Source organism: Sturnus vulgaris, chromosome 2, assembly GCF_052056855.1.
Source record: "Sturnus vulgaris isolate bStuVul1 chromosome 2, bStuVul1.hap1, whole genome shotgun sequence".
NCBI lineage: Eukaryota > Metazoa > Chordata > Aves > Passeriformes > Sturnidae > Sturnus > Sturnus vulgaris.
The window spans coordinates 109100297-109120857 of record NC_142244.1 but is presented as its reverse complement, the minus strand read 5'-3'; the positions used below and the strand labels follow the sequence as shown (position 1 = coordinate 109120857).

General features: G+C 32.7%; 1 protein-coding gene across 15 annotated transcripts in view; it reads left to right on the top strand.

Moving 5' to 3' along the window:
* Window positions 1-20561, top strand: part of DMD (dystrophin) — a 1142416-nt gene that overhangs the window by 601229 nt on the left and 520626 nt on the right. For all 15 annotated transcript variants that reach the window (XM_088160350.1, XM_088160356.1, XM_088160354.1 and 12 more), the window contains one exon: window positions 2532-2682. In XM_088160350.1, coding sequence (XP_088016476.1) covers window positions 2532-2682 — 151 coding nt within the window. The remainder of the gene's footprint in view (window positions 1-2531; window positions 2683-20561) is intronic.

The window sequence follows — 20561 nt, the reverse complement described above, 5'->3', positions numbered from 1 at the left end:
TAGAGTGACATTTTGACTGACCAACCCAAAGTCTACTACCTAAGTTCCCTGAAGAAGATGAACAAGGAAAAAACACCACCCTAAATTTTCCATCTTGTCCCATATGCACCACTATACTATAAAAACCTCAAAGTTAAAACCCATCACTGAGTGAAAATGCATCTAACCCACTACACATTTGTGATTTTTAACTCATTTTCATATTTACAAGCCTTCTCCAAGGTTTCAGGTCCAGAGCAGTGTTTTCCAGGGAGCCTGTGCCTGGAAGCACAGAAAGCTCAAAAACTCCAGATTTCTGGGATCCAACAACTTGTCTCTGATGACAAGCAAGGGTGGATCCTGAGGTAAGGGTGTACAAGCCCGTTAATTTTCCTCTGCTCCAAATTGTGTGTGGGGATTCCTGAGGCAGACATGCTTTCTGAGTTTCCACAGTCCTGAGTACTGCTCTCCCATGAATTTATTCTCCATGAAGCTGTGCCAAGGCTTCAGCAATTTGGCTGTTCAGCGTTGGTAGTTAATTAGGCTTCTCTTTTTCTGGGTGTTGAACTTGCCACCTGGTAATAGTATTGCACGTGGCAAAACAAGCAAACAAAATCCTCTTTTTTTTTTTTTTTTTTTTTTTTTTTAAAGTTTAAAAAGCTTTGGAAGTCGTACTGTGTGTAAGTAGATGTAATACAGAGATGCAACAAGGGAAACTCTCACTTAGGTACACTCAGGAGAGGTACAACTTCTCAGAGCTTGATGATGTTCAAATGGACCAACACCTGCCACTGCAGCAAAATTTATCATTTCTCTTATCATTTTAACAGTATTTAGGCATTTAATCACTGCAAGAGCCTTGAATTTTAGTTGCTTGGCCTGTTGATAAATTCTCTCTGTTTTTTTACTAATGTTTTATATTGGTTTATACTCATACTGAGAGTAACAAGGTTTTTTTAGACATGAGCAATAAGCAATGGAAACTTTTAAGCTTTAAATATGCATATCTTGTTGCAACTTTTTTCTTCTCCTTACAACTGTTATTTCCCAGAGCAAACAGGGAGGAAGAGTATAGAGTGATGGGAGATTCAGTTTGCAAGTACTGGAATGCAAATTCAACTATATTAATATCAACCCCTACTGAATTTTTTTACATTTAAGCTTCTGATAAGCTTCCCATGCTGAGAAAAGTAATTTTGATTTGTGAAGAACAGGAGGACAGATGTTTTGATGTAGTATCTGAAATGAGAGATGTTTCTAGACCAAAAGAAATTGAATTTTAATTTCATTTTCTGCTTGATTTTTTTAAAGTAAAATTGTTCTTTTCTTTGTAACTCTGAGTAAGGTAGGCATTAAAAAAAAAAAACCTTCTTGTTATAATGTGCCTTTCAATTATGCTTTGACTAATTTTGAACAATAAAATATGATAACCATGTTAAATTATCACCGTCATTTACATAAGTTAGATGAGTGACCACAATATTTAATCGGGCCAATAGTAATAGTCGGCTTATATTTTTTTAAAAAATGAAATATCATCAGTAAAATGGAAAAAGATTATCTGTATTCCCTCATAGTAATGTCATTTTGTTTGGTGAATTAAACTCCTTAACATTAAAATAATCGGATAGTTTGCCCATACAGAACCAGATTATCTCCTAGAGAAATAATTGAGCATCTTTGTTTTTATCCTTTAAATACACCCTAAAATCTATTATAATCCTGTAAAGGAGGATTATTAAACTAAACAACAGTAGCACATTTAATGATGATCTTCTAACAAAACATTCTAGCTAAGCTCTGATTAGTAATTACATTTCCACACCAATCTAACACACAGGATAACTGAATTTCTTAAGATGTAGGCTATCTGCAAACCCCTCTTATAATCTGTTTTATAATCTGTCTTCATTTCATTTCTTTAGTATTTGGCAATGGCCAAGTCAAACAGTTCTTGAAGCAGAAGATCAATCAGTCACTCTAGACAAAAACAGGTCAGATCTTCCCAAAGTGCTGGAAGTACTTACCTGGTGTTTTTGTAGTGAACTGTAGACTTGCAGACATGGTAATATTTTTCATACTTGTTTCTTGTTCAAAACCCTATTTTTGATTGTTCCATTTTTTCAATCATCCTTTAATTTCGGGACTTTTCTTTTTTTTCTTTTTTAGCATAATTATCATTATAAAATACTCAAAGTGAAACATAGGAACAGGTTTTACTAAAACATAGGAAACGTAAGAAAAGGGTTTTATTAACGAGTCCATTTGCACAATACAGGTGGAAATTCACTTGAAGACCATTGCATTTTCTTAAAAAGGTTTTTAATATTGATAAAACATTGATTATTTTATGCATTTGCATAGTGATAATTTCACTTCAGAGGTACTGCCATATTGCCATTTGATATAACTGTTATGAATGCTAATATATTATGCCATCAATATTATACTGATTTTAACCTGAGAGAGCCAACATCATTCTCTTTATTTCTTTTTCTGTAGTCAATAAATAAAGTATCAATAGATTGTTATTTCATCTTTTATACTTGCAGACGGTTTGACAAATCTTTGGAAAAGTGGCAGATTTTTCATTCTGACATGAAGAGATTTAATCTTTGGCTAAGTGAAACTGAAGAGAAGCTGTCAAGAGCACAGATAGAGGCTGGAGACGTGGGGCTTGTGAAAACCAAACAATTTATCCAGGTATGATTTGATTGGCCTATATTCTGTTTTTCTGTACAGTTTAGGAAATTTTCAGGTCTGGGTAATCTGCATAGTTTTACTGTTCATTTAAGGGGGATTTCTATAGCTGATCAGATGTGTCTGTTGTTCTGGTTAACTAAGAATATTCACTAGCTTGTTGTAAGATATATTTTTAAATGAAATAAGATATGGGATGACATGGTATATTGTGGTACTTTCATAGTTACATATTTCTTTGGTCTTTACTTAAGGTGCTCATAAATTTTCATTTGGTATTTATGACCAGCAGGAGTATCAGATTTAATTTTAAATTCTTGTGGAAGAAATGTGATTAGCCATTGAGCTGTTCAAGAGATATTCCGTGAATTATGTCTTGCAAGTATTGCTTATTTTATTTCATGTTCTAATCAAAGGACCTGGAGGATGCTTTTATTTGTGAAATGCAGTGTGACAGAATGGCCACTTAGCTGCTATGTGTCCAGTTCAGATTTGAATACTTTTCATCTTGCAAGCTCTTTGAGCCTCATAAGGCAAATAATAACTCTAGTTTCTTGGTAGTTTATTTCATTTCCCTCTTATGTGATTCAAATGGTAATGGGTATGAAGAATTAATTCCAAACTGATGTTTTGGAAGTAGATTGTTTCAGCTGAATAACTTGACCAAACTCTGGATTCATGTTATAAATTACTACTAGAACATAAGAAAAAAGTGCTGTTAAAGTAATTGGCACTTGTACATTTGAATTGCTGTGTTGAATTACTTGATTTCAGGTTGAAAGAAGTTAGGTCTGTCTAACATTAAAGCCAGAGGGTTTTTTTGAATGCAACACTAACCTACTTCTTGGCCTACAGTTAAAAAAATAAATCATGTTATTTGCATTTCAATATGTCAACTTTTTAAAGATTTACACTGTTATTTCTTAACTGTTAAACTGCTAAACTGAAAAGCAAACAAAATTGTGTGGTGTGAGCATAAAAAAAAAAAGATGCAACTGTTATGTAACACACTAAGCTGAAGCAGTTAAATTAGCAATTTTTTTTTTCCCTGGATATTACTTTCAATACTGAAGAAAGGTATCTAACATCTGATTTACAAAATAGAATGTCATCAAGGAATTAAAGATGCTTTTTTTGCTGCATATTTAAAAGGTAATAGAGCTTATGTATGTGTTCTCTGAAACTTAATTCCCTTTTCCTCTCCCACAGTTTGAAAAGCATGTATATTACTAAACTAAAATGTGTATCTGGGTTGACACAAAGGTGCTACAAAGCTTTACCCATTCTTCTTTACTTTGCCTCTGCACCATCACCTTTCTTGGAACTATTCTTGGATCCTTGAGCAGCTTCAAATGAGGATTACAAAGAAAAAACGGATCCATGGGGAAGGAAAAAAAAAAGTTTGTCTCATTTTTTCCTAACCCCTTGCTTAATCAGCATTTTCCCTCAGATAAGGTTGATTTTTGAGAGTGCTGAGACGAAAGTAAGCTGTATTATGGATGTCACAAATGCACTGGGTGTGCAGCACATTTCAAAGTCTCAGCAGATTAGAAACATTATTTTCTTATCATCATTAAGAAAGAGGTTCATCTCAAACTGAACATCATACTGAAAGACCCTGAGATAATGTCTTGTTATGCAGAAACTTATTTCAGTTTTTAAAGACTGTTTTTGTTTTACATTTGCCTTTCACCTAGCCTCCTTCTCATTTGTTATCTATTTATTATTTTCTTAAACAGGATATGAGAACATTTTGAAAATATGTTTGCAGTGTTCTTTTCTGCCATCCATCAGGCTTTTTCTTTCCTCCCTTCTCTCTTATGTTAGAAATCCCATGAACTCATGAATTTGTCACTCAAACATTTTTAGTTCAGTACAAGAGACAAAATCTACCTTTCTAATGAAAATTCAAGTGCAAAAATATTCCAACTAACCTCAAGAATGTAGATAAATGTTAGTTAACATTTATTTGTGACAGAATGCTAAGTCTGAAGTTGCACTATTTCCATTCTTTTCATTGCTTTTTTATTTTGCTGGTTCTTGTTTCAAAAGTGTTAGGCTTCTGTGAGGCTGACTGAAGAGATCATTAGAATTTCCATTAGAGAAATAGTTAAAACAGCTGAGCGTTCTGATTTACTCGAGTAGCAACTTGTTTTATTAATGAGATCATGCTGCTTAGTGAACCGTATGCAGAATTAACAGGATTTGTTTGAAAATGCTTTACAAGCAAGTGAATAGTCTGGTGCTAGAGAAGGAACCGTTTTAGAAAAAGAAAAATATATAAAACCTTCAGATCTGTAATATTATTTCTGAGTAGGACTACTTTGGAAAAGTAAAGATTAATGTATTCATTAATATTCAATAAATACATAGAGTCAAATGCTTATATAAAATGAAATAGTCAACAGTATGATTAGATGATTATGTTAATAGAGGTTAAAATGTAATTACATTTTTCAGGTGTGTTTGAGGAGAGGAGGTGTGCTCCTTTTTTGCTGCATAATGGCATGGTATTAAACAACATTATGCATTATAAATAATGTGAATGAAATCTAAGAATAGTTTCACTTCAGGTCATGAACTCTTAAATATCTTTGTTGTTAATTTTTCACTCAACTTTCTGAGATCAGAACTTATGGTGCTAAGAAGAAACACCACATTTCAGTTTTTAAGAAATTGTAATTGATGTATTTTATGATTAGAATATACAAGATTAAAAAGGATATTTTATGGATAGCACATCATATAATCTCTTTGAAATATATCGAACTCTGTCTTTAAAGTAATCAAGGACTTTTTTTCTTTCATTATTTTGACTGAGAGGTTCTTTTGTTCTTTGTTCCTTAAAGCTATAACTTCTTCAGCTACCTGCATTTGCACTCAGTTTATTTACTTTGGTGCCAGGACTGAGCTCCAGTTCAGTTTTATCTCTCCTTGATGTTTATCCCCTTCTGTTCTTATCGGCTGCAGTCATTTTCCCTATCGGAGCGTGTTCAGTGCACTAAACCACAGTTTCTAATCTGCTTTCACATGCTAGCCAGACAACTTGTCTCTTACTTCCTGTGCTTATTTCTCTTTCTGGAACATGAGTTCTCAAAATAGCACACTATTACCCAAACTCAAATACCATCTGTATCATCAACAAGGTAGCTCAGGTGCTGTATTTTGTGGTTGCATCTTACCATGGATGAATAGAATTCTCAGTCATCTATCTAAACTTTGTTAGTTCATTTTCTTCTCTTGTGATCTGCCTTGCATCCCCGATCTACATTCCATTCCATATGAGGAAAAAAAAATAAAACAATCTAACAAAACCACCATGTTATACTGGAGACTATGCTAGGTTAATATACAGCACATAATCAAGCAAGGATTAGAATTAGGGTTTGAGGGGAATTATTCATGTGTCACAGGTACAGACTAAAAAGCTGCAAAAGGAGTAATTCTATAACAGTTTCAGAACTGGGCTTTATGAGTACTTTATTTTTCATAATTTAATTGATTCAAAAATATTCTTATTATGTTCTTATTAATTTTTCAAATTTTTGTTTTCATTTACTGGCATAAATATCAAGGGTATGGAGTTTTTTTAAGGTCTCAGAGGACTGTAAATATCGAATGATGGGCCTTATTATTTATACTCAGCGTTCTGAGGATACCCTAGATGTAGAAATTGCTTTGTAAATTACAGATCTAAATTCTTCATACATTGAACTGTCCATCATTTACATTTTAGAGTATTTATCCCTGCCTGCAAAAGGCTTGTGAATGACTCATGTCTTCTTTCTGCTGCACCATATTGTCAGGAACTTCATATTTTTGCCTTGTAGATGTTTAAAGTATGAAGATATCAAGAATCCAGACTTCAGTGCTGAAAGTCATGGTCATGCTAATAATTTCTCTCTTTTATATCTAAATTGGATTATGTGGATGTTGATGATTTAATAACCACCTAATTTTAACAGTTCTTTCTGGAATAAAGCACAAATGCAGTCAGTGTAGAGAGAAGAAAAAAGTGTTTCAGTGCTCAAGGCCACATATTTTCTACCATGAAAGCACAGTGGTAAGTGGGTGGATAGTTTGCTCTATTTTCCCCAAAATATAAGTATTATAAAAATATTTTTTATATATATATAATGATTTTGGTCTTCATATTTTAGATTTTGTATTTTTACATTTATTTCCTCCTTTACTGAGTGATAAAGGTTATTCCAATAATTTTTGATTCTCCTTATTCCAGTTTGGATTCAAATGGTTCAATTTTGTTCCACCTTCTTCAATTTTGACTTGTTTTTTTTGGTGATGAGAGATATTGTTAGAAAACTTGTAGAATTGTAGCAAAGAAGTCAAAGAGATTTCTATCATTGCTTAGTAATTGTATAAGAGAGAAAAAACACATAATTTGGAATAAACGAGAAACCAATTTAGCATTGTTTTAGAAGAATATTTCATTAGAATCAAGGTACATACTAAAATGTTCTTCATATAGCAAGGACATGTCTGGAAGGATATATATCTGACAGGAATGCATTATTGCCTAATATTTTATAAATACAAAAAACCCCACTATCCCTTACTATTAGGTTGAAAAGAGATTCTACAGTATTTATTTTATTTTTGGTTTTTTTTAATATTATCCTTACACTTTTAAACAGTGGAAATTAGTACTTTGACTAAATATCCTGAACTAGGCACTAAAATGGTGTAAACATGATTGCCAGCATACACGACTGCTGTCAGTTCTTCCTTACATATTGGCTGCATCATTTATTCAGAGATCACTGGTTTTCTTTTTACTGAGTATCCCCCTCTTGTCAAACATCTCTGAGTGCAGAATGCTACTGCCCCAACAAAGAAAAGACTCAGACACATCCCAGGGATTTCAGTCTTTTGTCCAGTTTCTAACATCTCAGTAGAAACATTACAAGTAATACCCATGAACTCTGCATGTGACACCTGGGCTCAAACTGAGCAAACTCCTTCATTTCTTTTTGGTTTGAGCTCACCTTGAAAACAACTTCATGGTCCTTTCTTGACTGAACTTTTATCAGCAATGGAAATACTTCATTTTCACGTAATTCTTAGTAAAATAGTTACTGCTTCTTCCTTACCCTAAGCAAAATATTAAGTAATACTGTGATCTTCACAGGTTAATTTCTGTATACGTATAAACCTTTACCTTTTCTTTTACTGTTGAAAAACTCCTCACTGCTGCTAATGACTAATGGAGGTGATGAAATGCCAAAACAGTTTATTCCAAATTTGCAGTAAAAATATTTTCTTATTATTTCAACCGTAAGAAGTATTTCTCACAAACAAATCTGTTATTTAATTCTTCTTTACTGCACACAATGCCTAATTTACAGTATCCTATTAAAAGTTTCTAATTAATTTATTGTCACTGGTAGTAGGACATTAAAATGTCTGAAGGCTATGGGAAATAATAAATTTAAAGTTGCTTATGCGATTTTGCCTATTCTTGCACCATTAGGTGACAATTTGTGTCTTATATTTAAGTTTTGTTGTAAATCATGATATTGTTTATTCTGTAAATTGAATTAAATATTGTAAGTAATTAATTAGGATGCATTTTTCAAATATTCCATTATGAAAATTTTTGAAATAGCTACCAGCACACAGATGTAGAGTGGCATAATTTTTATACATGAGTAGAATGAATAAATGCTGGGGTTTTTTTCCTCTGTCGAAGAAAACAATGTTCTTGGACTGGATCACTCAGACTTCATGGTACTTGATTATAACTGCCTCAATATTTGGGGAAATTTATCCTCAACTGAGTGCTAGCACATGGGGATCTGGGAAAGAGATTGAGCTCTATACCTATTTCAAAAGCTTTTTTTGTTTTCTTTTTTTTTTTTTTTTTCCTTTTTTTTTCTTTTTTATTTTTTTTTTTTTTTTGTCTGTATATGAAAAATAAAGGAAATGGAAGATACCATTTTGTTCATATTAATGAATTTATCTTGGTGTGAAGGCCAGTCTGGACATTTCTAATCAGTGACACGTACAGATAATACACTAATACACTTCTGAGTCAAATTTATTAATGCTCTTGTCTTGGTATAAGTAGAGTAGTTAATCTGAATATATCTTGGAAGTTTTGGGAAATGAGTGACTAAATGAATGACAGCTTTGAAGGTGGATGATATTGGCTCTTTCGCCTCACAAAAAATTTATCTGATTTGCTTCCATAAGTCTTTGAAAATACGTCTTGTATTACTATGACATATGATTAAATGGTGGATGTTGATGCATAGATGTGAAGATAAAATAACTTATGCAATTTGAACCCTGTCACTTAATGACTGGTCAGCCTGGGAGTCTCTAGAACACTTAACCTAAAACAATCGGGGAAGGGTAACACTCTTGAGGAATAACTTTCTATACATATAAATTCTATAAATTAGTACAACTCAGTCTTGGTGGGGGTGGGGCACTTTTCATGGATAGTTTTAATAATCTTGTTTAGAACCTTTCATCTCAATAGATTTTGCAAACTCTGTCCATCACAAACAGATTTTCATTGCCATCTAAAGCCACAGAGTAAAGCCCTGTAGTAATCAGGCTGGACAAGACAGTAGGCTAATATTAATGTTAGACTTCCTATTTCTTTATATTCCTTCAAAGTACTTTCTTTAAAACTATTTGTCACGTTGTGTTAAAGAGTTATCAAATACTTCATTACCAACACTTACTTATAAGAAAATATTTTAGAGACGCTATTTCTTTCTTTTGTGCTAATTAAAGCTCCTGGAAGAAAATTGTTCTCACATTGTTGCTCACATCAAGTCGTGTATGCAATTAATTTTCTTTCTAAAATTAAAAGCTGAAAAAAAAATAAAAGTAATATTATTTTAGTGAAGATTATGGCAGAAGTTCAGGACCACATTAGATATTTATGAGAGACATTTTTTTATCTCAATTTTTTTTTGTTTTATACTTCAGCAGACAGCACATATTGTATTTCTCAGTCTTCTAAAAATAAACACAATACAGATATGCTGTAGCTTCTCATTCAAAATCTAGCCTTTTGATGGGTGAAAAAAGCCCAAAAATATATCAACTACACAGTTTTTAAAAGCTTTAAAATCTGTTTGACTTTCCACAATGAAATTAAGACTGCTGTAGAAAAAACCTCAAACTTTTATTTTATAGGTCTAAGTATTTTGCATTTGCTGAATATCTTCTAAATGCAAGCAATAATTCTACCATGATTCTAGTTAAAAGGAGAAATAAATATGTTCTTTTGCCGTACACACTGAAACTGCTTGCAAGCTTCAATTTTCATTGAATGATTAAGGGATATGTAATATATTATGGAATGTGGCAAATTCTAGTTTATGCATTAATCAGAACAAGATTATAATAAACTGTTGTATTCATCCTCTGACAATGTTAAATTTTATCTCAGAATTTTGCTGATTTCAAAATGACTTCTTGAGTTTTGCTTTGGTTTATTGTTTTAATAAAGACAGCAAGCCCTTGGCATGCATGAGACAGTTCTGTCAAAAATGCTAGAAGGGAAAGAAGAAATTAAAGAGAACATATTCTGAACAGCTTTTTCAATATACAATTACAATATTAGAACGGCAAGTATTTCTCTGTTTCACATTATATGTCTCACTATATCCCCCCAAAGGTGACGGTCAAAATCAATTATTTGTCATTTCTGTGGAAATGTATTTTAAGAGAAGATTGATAAAGATGTACTAAAGCTGAGCAAGGTCTTGCTACTACGTTGGTATTACAAGTCAAATTAAAATATTCAGGAAATAATTCTGGTATGAAAAAATAATATTTCTGAATTTCAGGGTCCTAAGATGAGCAGAGAGTTCTATGAATGTTAATTTTCCATTAGTGTGGTGGAAATGGAAACTATTATTCACCTGCATTATGTAAGACAGTTCATAAAAGTTTTATTTTACTGAAACCTAGAAACAGGTGCTGATTGTTTTATATATATTAGGTGATCCGGTTTTTTTTGTTTATTTTCCATTATTTGATAGCTATGTTCTATTGCTGGCCATAGCAAGGCAAGGTGGTTATTGCTCCCTCTTATTGGGTAGAACATATTAATGACAACTACTGCTCTTTTTTTTTTTCTTTCTTTTTTTTTTTTTCTACCTTATCTCACTATTTATCTCTCATTAAGCTCATCCTGTGTTTCATGACTGAGTCACTACAGTTGTCTTAAATTAAAATTGAATATTCTTTCTGGAGACTGTAAGATGAACTAAAGGTTCTGATCATAAAAATTTTTTTTCTGGGTTTCTGCAAGAAACACTACACTAATCTGAACTATAATTCACGAGACATTTTTCCTCTAACAGTTGTTTTTAACTGGTGAATTGGAAGAGATCTGTTCTGTATGTCGTATGTAATCCATTGAGTTTAATGGGATGACTTGCTAGTAGGTGTTTATGTAATGGTTTTAACACTGTTATTTTAGAAAATTGACTCCTGTAAGAAAAAAACACAAATATGAATACTTTGTTATAAATGTACTAAGACTTTTGCTTTTGCCTTCAATGACAAAAAAAAGAAGAAAAAAAAAAAGACAACAAAAAACCCACCAAAAAAACCTCCCAAAACAATCTGATTTTGTTTACTTAATTTTCCAGAGAGTGAGATTCTTTCTAAATTCACCTAAACTATTTGAGAGCTTTTTGTCAAGAAATCTAACAGCCTTCCTAGCACAAATTAACATCTGTTCTGAGCGAATGAGCATTTGGTAGATGTTGTTCAAGAGTAAAGTAGATCTCAGGAACTGCTTCAATAACACAAAGTACTGTAGTGTTTTCTATTAGATTATAAAAGCTTCAAGGCAAGGATTGTTTGTTTGTAATTGCACAGTCTGGTGATGTGGGGAGTTTTTGCTGGGTTTTCTCTCAAGATATCAAAGCCAAACTTTGCATTTATGATCAATACAGAACAGAGGTTAGGAACAGACTGAAAATACTGTGATTAGCTTAAATAATTTTGCAATTTAAACTATATACTTCAGTTTGTGTGGGTACTATAACATATTTGAGCCCACAGATTGTGTTTTATTTATGTATTGTTTTGATTTTTGGAAGACACACCAACATCATTTATGATGACTGACAATAATTTTTCTTTTGAGTCTTTTGTTAGTACTTATGTTACTTTTGAGTGTTATAGGATTTAGACACTCAGAGCAACTCATGCTCCTGGGAACATCCTTGTGATACTGCCTCCAATAAGGCTGCTCTGGTATTTTCTAAATTTACTCTCATTATCCTACTTCATTACCTCTTTTTTAGTTGTAATACCTTCAGCAGTGGTACCTGCGAGGCTGATTATTCTGCAATCTTGCCATAAACGAGGCAAAATAGAAAGTTAATTAAATTAGGTTGATAAACGTATTATTTTTGTGTTCATTTGTTTGTTTGTTTGTTTCAGAAGGGAAAGAAATTTAAGGACCCCAACAGTATATGTTTTGTTTTAAAAGTACTAATAGAAAAGCCATCTAACAATTCTGGTGACTTGATTTTTTTGCTGCAGTACATCATGCTTTTGGAATACAGGAAATTTAACCATTTGAAAATCCTAAATTATTAATCAGCAAATATCAAATAGAGGGACTGACCTAATTACAATTCAATTAGGCAATGGCCTAATTACAGATTCACGATAGCAACATTCATACCAAAATTAATTCACACGCCTGAATATCAAGAGAGGTGTACAACTATATCTATATGCATACAGGCAATTCCCCTCAATTTCAGTGAAATACTCAGGTCGAATCCCTTAACATTTCTGAGCAGGCATGGGCTGCACGTTGAGTAGAGGTGTGTGAGGGGGTGTCAGCCTGGGCTCATCATCAGGAGTGGTTTTCTGAGTGTTGAGGGTTCTGGAGCTCCAAGAGGCATCCCACTCACAGGTGCTGCAGCCCACAGTGCTCAAGGAGAGCTCAGAGGGACTCACTCAGCACTACAGTTCACAGGGTGATGAGATGATGGGCTTCAGTCATCTGCAAAATTTCCATCCTCAGATCAGTTATTACTCGAATTTCCAAAATATTTGGAAGTTTCTTCTAGAACTCCAGCAAAAATGGAGTTCCACGTTCCATGTGGGCTGATTCAGGTGGGAAATATTTCAAGGCTGTCAGGAGATACCTGATGGTTCTCCACCTTGGTCGGGCAGCTGATGTTCCTGTTGCATCACTGTTGATCCCGCCTGTATCACTCAAGAGCCCCTGGTATGGTCAGAGATGCTCCACCCTGCAAGCTGGTCTGGTCAAGTGTTTCATCACTCAGCAGTTTTGGTAAAAGCCTCTCAGGGGCACCTGAAATGGTAGAGAAGGCCTGGGGATGGAGGAGAAAGGCACCATCACAGCATATTGTTTGTTTCTCTAGAATACCCAAAGTCTAGTAGAAAATTCTATTACATATATTGAATATTTCATTTTAATAGATAAATGTTTCTTATTAAACTGAAAGATAATGGGTTTTCATGGATATTTGTACTTCATTAATATTTGAAATGCTACTGGTGCTACATCTTGGTTATTGTGTTTTTCTGTTATAGAATTCCAATTTATTTTTAAATGGTAAAGCTAAAACTGGAATTAAGTTTATTGTGCTGAGAGTTTTTTAGTTGGTTGGTTTGGTTTTGTTTTTTTGTTCTGCTTTGTTTTGGTTTTTTTTTCATGCATTCATAGTCACTCTTTAGCTACATTTTCAAAAAAATGAACACATTTTCCAATACTATTTAGTGTGTGGCTAAAACTAATGATTTTGCAGATGATTTGACATTCCTGACTTTGTCCATCTTTTACAAAATCTCGTACTGTAGTTATAGAATTTAGGCAACAGCTGTATTTGAGAAAAACACAGAGGAATCATAAACTTTCTATTTCTTTGTATGCCTTCAAAGAATATTACTATCTCCTTTGTCTGTGTAACAATGAGAACTCCAGGCATGGCTGATTCTTTATTTTCTTCTGTCTACAATTCTCTTGCTTTCACTTCTTTTTTATTCAGAATTGTTATAGGGTGTTTTTGATTTTTTTGGTTTTTTTTTTTTTTTTTTGTTGTTTTGGTTTGGTTTGGTTTTTTTTTTTTTTTGTTGTTGTTTATTTGTTTTGTTGTTGGTGGTGGTTTTGTTTTTGTTTTGTTTTTTTTTCTTCATTATAGGAGTGCTTAAGGCTTTGAGCAGGATTTGCATTCTTTATTCCTAGAGACAGACTGTACTTTCAGTTGTAGTGGTGCGTGTGCTGCTTCGTTTTCTCTTTTCATGCTAACAGAACTATAGTTCTCTGTCACTAGAGACCACCCTTTAGTCTTCAAATTCTTTAAGAATGAAGGGCTGATTTCCTTTTTCTCTAAATGCAACTTAAAATCAGATTGCTTACAGATTTTGACTTCTCTTGGGCTCCAGCAGATTTCCTGGTAAATCTTGGAGAATATCAACATGAAAGCGATGTTTACTTTAAAAAACAAAACAAAACAAATTCCTGTCAGTGTGAACTTCGAGAAGCAAAGAGCAACATTAAGAATTTTGAATTAACAAAGTTATTTTGATGCTGAACCATCAGTCTGGATGAGATGGAATTGTAAGCAGCATTAAGGAACAAGTAGGAGCATTGGTGTACCCTCATTTCCTCAGATAAGTTATTTCGAAGAGCAAATATTTTCCTTTTATTTCATTCATGTAACAAATCTAGTTATAATACTTAATGCTTGGACTAGATTAATATTTTTTTTCTAGTTGATTTATTTCTACAGAGGTCTCAACAGACTTTATGCATTTTAAAGATATGATGTTTTCAAACATAACTCTTGGTGTAACCTAAGTGTAGTTTCAGAACACAATCTTTGAATAAACTTTTTGTTCTTAATCCAATCTTCCTAATTAGGAAATATTGCATTCATCTTGCATTTTGACAGAGAGACATTAAGAATTTCAATGTATTTTGTCCTGACTATCTGGCTAGATTATTTGCAGTAATATTGCAAGTGATTGAGTGAAAGAATAACACATTTAGGAATATAAATTGCTGTAATGAATCGTAATTATCTCAGTGACTGTATGACTAATTTTCAAAGTCTGAAGAACATCCTAGTCTACTTGACTCTTATATTGGTATCTGAAAAAAGTGTGGATTCTCTGGCAGTAAAAATTATTATATTGAGCACATGACAGCAGGAGAAAATAAAAGAAAAAGATAAACTTAATAAAGTTAGTGTTAATTCATAAGCTGAGTTTAAATTCTACAATTAATGGAAAGACAGCAAATAAAGTTATGTTTAGTATGATCCCATAAAAATATTTTGAACTATGTTATAACACAAATGGGATGTGCACCATTTTCTGAAGTTCATTTTTGACCAGAATATTTGTAAAAGGTTTGTATGCAAATAATATTATTCCATATTTCTAACTTATGTTTTAAAATTATTTACAGTCCTCCAAAAACAGAATAACAGCATACAAACATGAAATAGTATAAGAAGAAGCTTAGCATATAACTTTAAATTCTCTTCTAAAATCTCAGAATATGGTAAAATTTTTTGCAATGTCTTTGAAGGGTCCTTATAAGTAATAACTGATGTAGAAAATAAAGCATCAGTTAAAATGTAACATTTTAGGAAATTTCTATTCTCATATGGAAGTTTTACAGAGTTGCATTTCAAGTCAAAATGAGCTTTAGAGGAACTTACAGCACGTCTTATATCATATCTTATATATATCTTATAACTTATTATGCGTTGTAGACCTGACAGAATTGTTCACAATAACTAGAATGTAGACCATTTTACCATTTGGTCTTGGCAGTATTTTCTGTGGTAGTGAAAGAGTTATTCAAAATTGTTTGGAATTTTAGACTCCTAATTAAACTAGTTTATTACATTATCAGGTACATTGTCTTTTGCTTCATAATTCTGTCAGTAGCACCTCAAGTGGGATGCAAACTTTTAAAATTAGTATCAGCAACTATTATATAATATTGACTTAAAATCTGTTGAACACCCTTGACCTCAGAGATAGTCTATCATGAAGGCAAAAATTAATTGTGTTAGCTGTGCTTGGTCTCATGAAGACAGTACAAATTTAGAAACTATATAAACAGGGCGAGGTAATTATTGTGAGTATTACTGGACTGCCATTCCATAATAGCTTCATCATAGTTAGGCACATTAAGCAAGTGATGAAGTAATATAACAGTAGTCTAAGTAACTTTTTCCCCATTCTGCCATCAAATTGCTAAAGATTTCTAAAAATAACACCCCCCCTCCCCCAATTTTAAAGTGTTAAAATATATGTCAAGTACGAAATCTAAAATTTTTACTATCCTCATTTTTGACTATTTTTACTTTTCTGTAGTTAACTCAATTCCTTCTGAATCTATCATTGTTCCATTATTACATGGATTTCTGAGTTTTATTTGTACAGTTCTTAAGATCTTTGGATTTAAGTATCTATGTTTTTTAAGATCTCTAAAATTTTTTTATCTTTTTGTTTTCTGACTTCTGGCAAGTTTGATATTTATGTAGTTTTTATAGGAAAGAACCTAAAGAAAGTATAAGAAGTAGCAAAACGAAAAAATCAAAATATTAGAAATTGAAATTGAAGTCCTTTGCTAGCCATTGAGCTATGCAATACAGGTTTTATGGGTTTTTTTGCAACAAAAAAAAAGCCAAGGCAAGTGACCCTTTCATTCTAATAAATTCAGTCTTTCACAGCTTTCATTTTTTCATTGAAAAATTTAGATCTCAGCTGTCTGACATGAGGACATGTACCAGTGATTTCCACACATATATCTGAATATATAAATCTAATATATCCGTTTTTTGAAGAATGACAGGTCAGGATAACTACCAATTAAAGTTTAGCAACCAGTAACTAAAATGCATATTTCAGCATAAAATACTGTATTTGGACGAATATGAGGTTATAACACAGCTCAAGAATATTCCTTTTCTGCATGGAATTATTTCCAGAGGACCTCTTCAGCTATTACCATGATTTGAACTAACATTATTCCTATTGTATGGTCATTATCATTAAAGGAATTCAGAACAATGACCATTATTGGTCAAAATGTCCTTCTGTCAGAAGAGGCAAACTGTTCTTCTCCATTCCATATTTCCAGCCCTCCAATGCTTGCAGTCGTAGTGTGAGTCAGAAATCAGCTGCCATATTCTATTAAGTATATAAAAATTGTCCAGATGTCATAATCAAAAGAAAAACATTCAGAGAAAATCTAGAAATATGTAGTATTTTCTCCTATCTTATTAACCTGTTGTCTATAGTCAACAAAAGTCCAAATTTAATTACAGTTATATGATTTAAGCCTAGTTCTTCAAGTATGAGAACTTTTTTATTCAAGTCTTACCCAAAGGTCGAAAAACCACACATAGAGCTTAGAGATTCTTTACTGTATTTTATGCTGTCTCAATCATTTTTCCCCCATTGGTTACATTTAAATGGCCTCTCTGATAAATTGAGTGACATTGTGAGTGGTATTTTTGTTAGATTTTTGACTGTTATTCTGTTTAAATAAAATAAGTGACAAAGAATTAAGTTTCTACTGGCTTCTCTGCTTTTCTCTTGCAATTAAGTGACTTTACCAGTTCAGATCTGAAGCTGAAGCCAGTGATGGAAAACTATGACAAGATGAGAATTTATTTTACACTTTTCCCTGTGTCCACAGATGACTGTGCAGAATAAAATTATTCCTAGTTTTGTAAGCTTATTTCCTAACATTCTTAGGAAACAGAAAAAAATTATTTAATATCTACAGTTTTTGAGGAACTAATTTGAAAACACTGCACAACAATGCACTTTTTTTTCTGGAACAAGGTCAAGCTTGATTGAAAGCTGGGCAACACCTCCAGGTTCTTTTTTTTCTCTGCTAAAAGTTTAAAATTAACTTCTATAAACAAACAGATTGTTGATAGCCCAATGAGACATGATAGAAAATGGATCTTCAATTCAGAGACAGCATATTGTGATTTAAAGTCCCAGTGAGGTTCATAGTTCTTTTTCTATAGCACAAACTGGACTCTGATCTGTTTATGACTCCTGGGAGAACAATATTGTAGTATAATTTTTACATGTGAATGTAGCACTTTTTCTGCCTTGTATAAATCATTCTTTTAAGAAATTTTACAAGGCTCTATTGGAAGCAAAAGCTGTGCAAAATATATGGGTACAATATGGGTAGGGAACATACTCAGATGTGGCTCAAAATCACCAGGCACCAAACCAAGAAAAAAATATGGTGGAAGAGGACAGAAATAAAGGCTAAGATAGTTTAGAAACATGATGATTATATGGAAATAACGTCTTAAAGTATAACAGTATATTATGTTCAAATGTTTAATTTTTCCTATGATTTTTGTGTGACTCATCATGCACATGATTGGATGATTTCTGAAAGTTAGGACAATGCACCTTTCAGGAAGCATCTAAGAATGCACTTTCCCCCCACCTTGTAGCAATAAAATAGCATCCCTGGAATTTTTAGTCCAGATCAAGAAAGAAACAAGTAAAATCTCCCATAACTGGAAAAACCTAGGAAAGGCAATTTTTTTTTTGAATTAAATGCATTCCCTAACAAAACCCAAAGCAGCTGAGGTTGAAGTAAATGTTAGTTCAACTGAGATATTGCAAGCAGAAAAATCTTGGGACAATGGCAAAAGCCATCAAAATTATTAGGCTGTCCTTTGCAGCTGCCCTAATGTGTCAGCATGCCTACTTTTTGTTTCCATGTTTGGTTGCTGGTTGTCATCTACTGTACCATTCTACTTCATAAAGCTCTACTTCATAGTAAATTTCTGAGTGAATATGATTGCATGTACAGGAAATATATATGTGTATATATATATAGGCTCTTAGCATTCTTATTTTATTTTGTATGTTCCTTCCACTCAGGCCTTCATTTATAAAGTTTCTGCATATGCACTAATAAATGAGATGTCAAGACATGCTATTTCCATCTAGAAGAAAATTATCTAGTGATCTGATCTCCACAATCTATCCTGCACTGGATGGCTGGAGTTTTGAGAGACTTGTTCTGTGTCCTACCACTGGACATCAAAGTATTTAAATGGTGTGAAGTGAGGCATCACAAGTAAAATATGAACAGTCATCTATCATTGCACCTCATCCATGTGCATCCATAAATTACTATTATGGTCAGTTTATCAAATATAGTCTCTTTCAGTGTAAGAAACCAAGAAAAGATCGCAAGATAAAATGTAGAACTCAGGTGTGTTTTTCTAAGCAAAAATTAGGGATTTGTCTATGGACCTTGCATTTATTTTTTATCTTTTTTAAAAACATTTTCTAGTTATACAATAATGCTGAGATGCAGTAAAATTAATTTTAAACCATAGACCTTTGTAAAAGTAAGACTAAATGGAAAGGAAAGCGTGATTTTGAAATGTGGTAGCGATGTGGTAAGAAAGCACATCTCTAAAGTGAACTCTGAGTGACTCCATTGTCAGATTTTCTTTTTCATCTTGTCTTTCTTTATTCTAGAAAAGTCCTATTTCTACCATGTCTGATACTTTGCAGCCTCGGATCCAGTTTACTTGTTTTGAAGAAAATAAGTCATGCACTTTTGGGAGGATTTTTTTTGCAAAATTTTCAGGAATTCTTTTGTTCATAGTAGCCATCTATAAATGAAATATTATTTTTGGTCAGCGTGTCTCCATGTCTTTTGTTAGAGTGTCAAATAATCAGGGCTAGGTAAAACAGGACTTTGACAAAAATACTGATGGCAAAAACTAGTCTTCATGTATTTCTATTCTATCATCTTCAATCAATTCTAAACTTTGACAGATGGATGATTATGTTTTTCTTTTTCTTTTTTTTTTTTTTTTTTTTTTAACACAGCCTTGATTGTTACAATATTTTCTAACAGACTTATAGGGCAGGCCTGAAGTGATAGAAGTAGTAAATTATTGACCTTAATGGAAATCAAGAAGAAGAAAAGGCTTTTTTCTCTTTTCCTTCAGACAATGTTTATCATTAGGTATCTATTTAGAGAGCCAAAGAAAAGAATAAAGTGTAATACAGTTCCTGAAGCATCTTGGGTTTAATGGAAGCACAGATGCTCAGTTGCCAAGAAACTTGATAGTAAGAATGATGACTACCACTTTAAATGTCTTATTTTGAAAAGTATTGACAGAACCCGATTGTGCCCATGATAGAGTGAATACAAGTATGAAATTCTCACTTCCCCAAATTTTATGGTTGTGAAAACCAACGTCGTCTAACATATTTTCAACAATTATGCATGCATATAAAACCTCAGAAATAAATTTGGACTCTAGTTTTACTTCTCAGCCAAACTTACTCAGAATGACAAAGGTCTATTTGTACAATCTCCTGCTTTTCCAATTAAAATAGAAAATTGTTATATGAATTTGTTCAGGGAATTGGTACTACTGAGAAAACTATTGCTTTTTGCCCTTTTTTTTCAGTATCACTGCACTATTGGAGTAATATTATAATATAAAATTTTTAGGTTTATTTTTCCTTTTTTTTTAATTTTTTTTTTTATTATTATTTTAATAGTTGCATAGGCCACAGTCTCCCTATTCCCAGTGAGGGAGCGATTTTCTGGTTCTATGCAAAACTGCATACTTCAGTTGGTACTACCTGCAGAAAGGGTGTGGAATATAAGAACTTGAATAACATGGCACAAACTGAATTACAAGTGGGTTTGTGTCCAGGATTTCTTCTTTCTTAAATTAATCCTGTCAGTTGGAAATTGCTGTTTTCCTATCTGAAGATCAGAAGGATTCTTCCATAGGATCATAGGTGACCCTTTTGACATTGGATGATAAATATTTTGCCTAATCCAGTCTAATTATTAGATACAA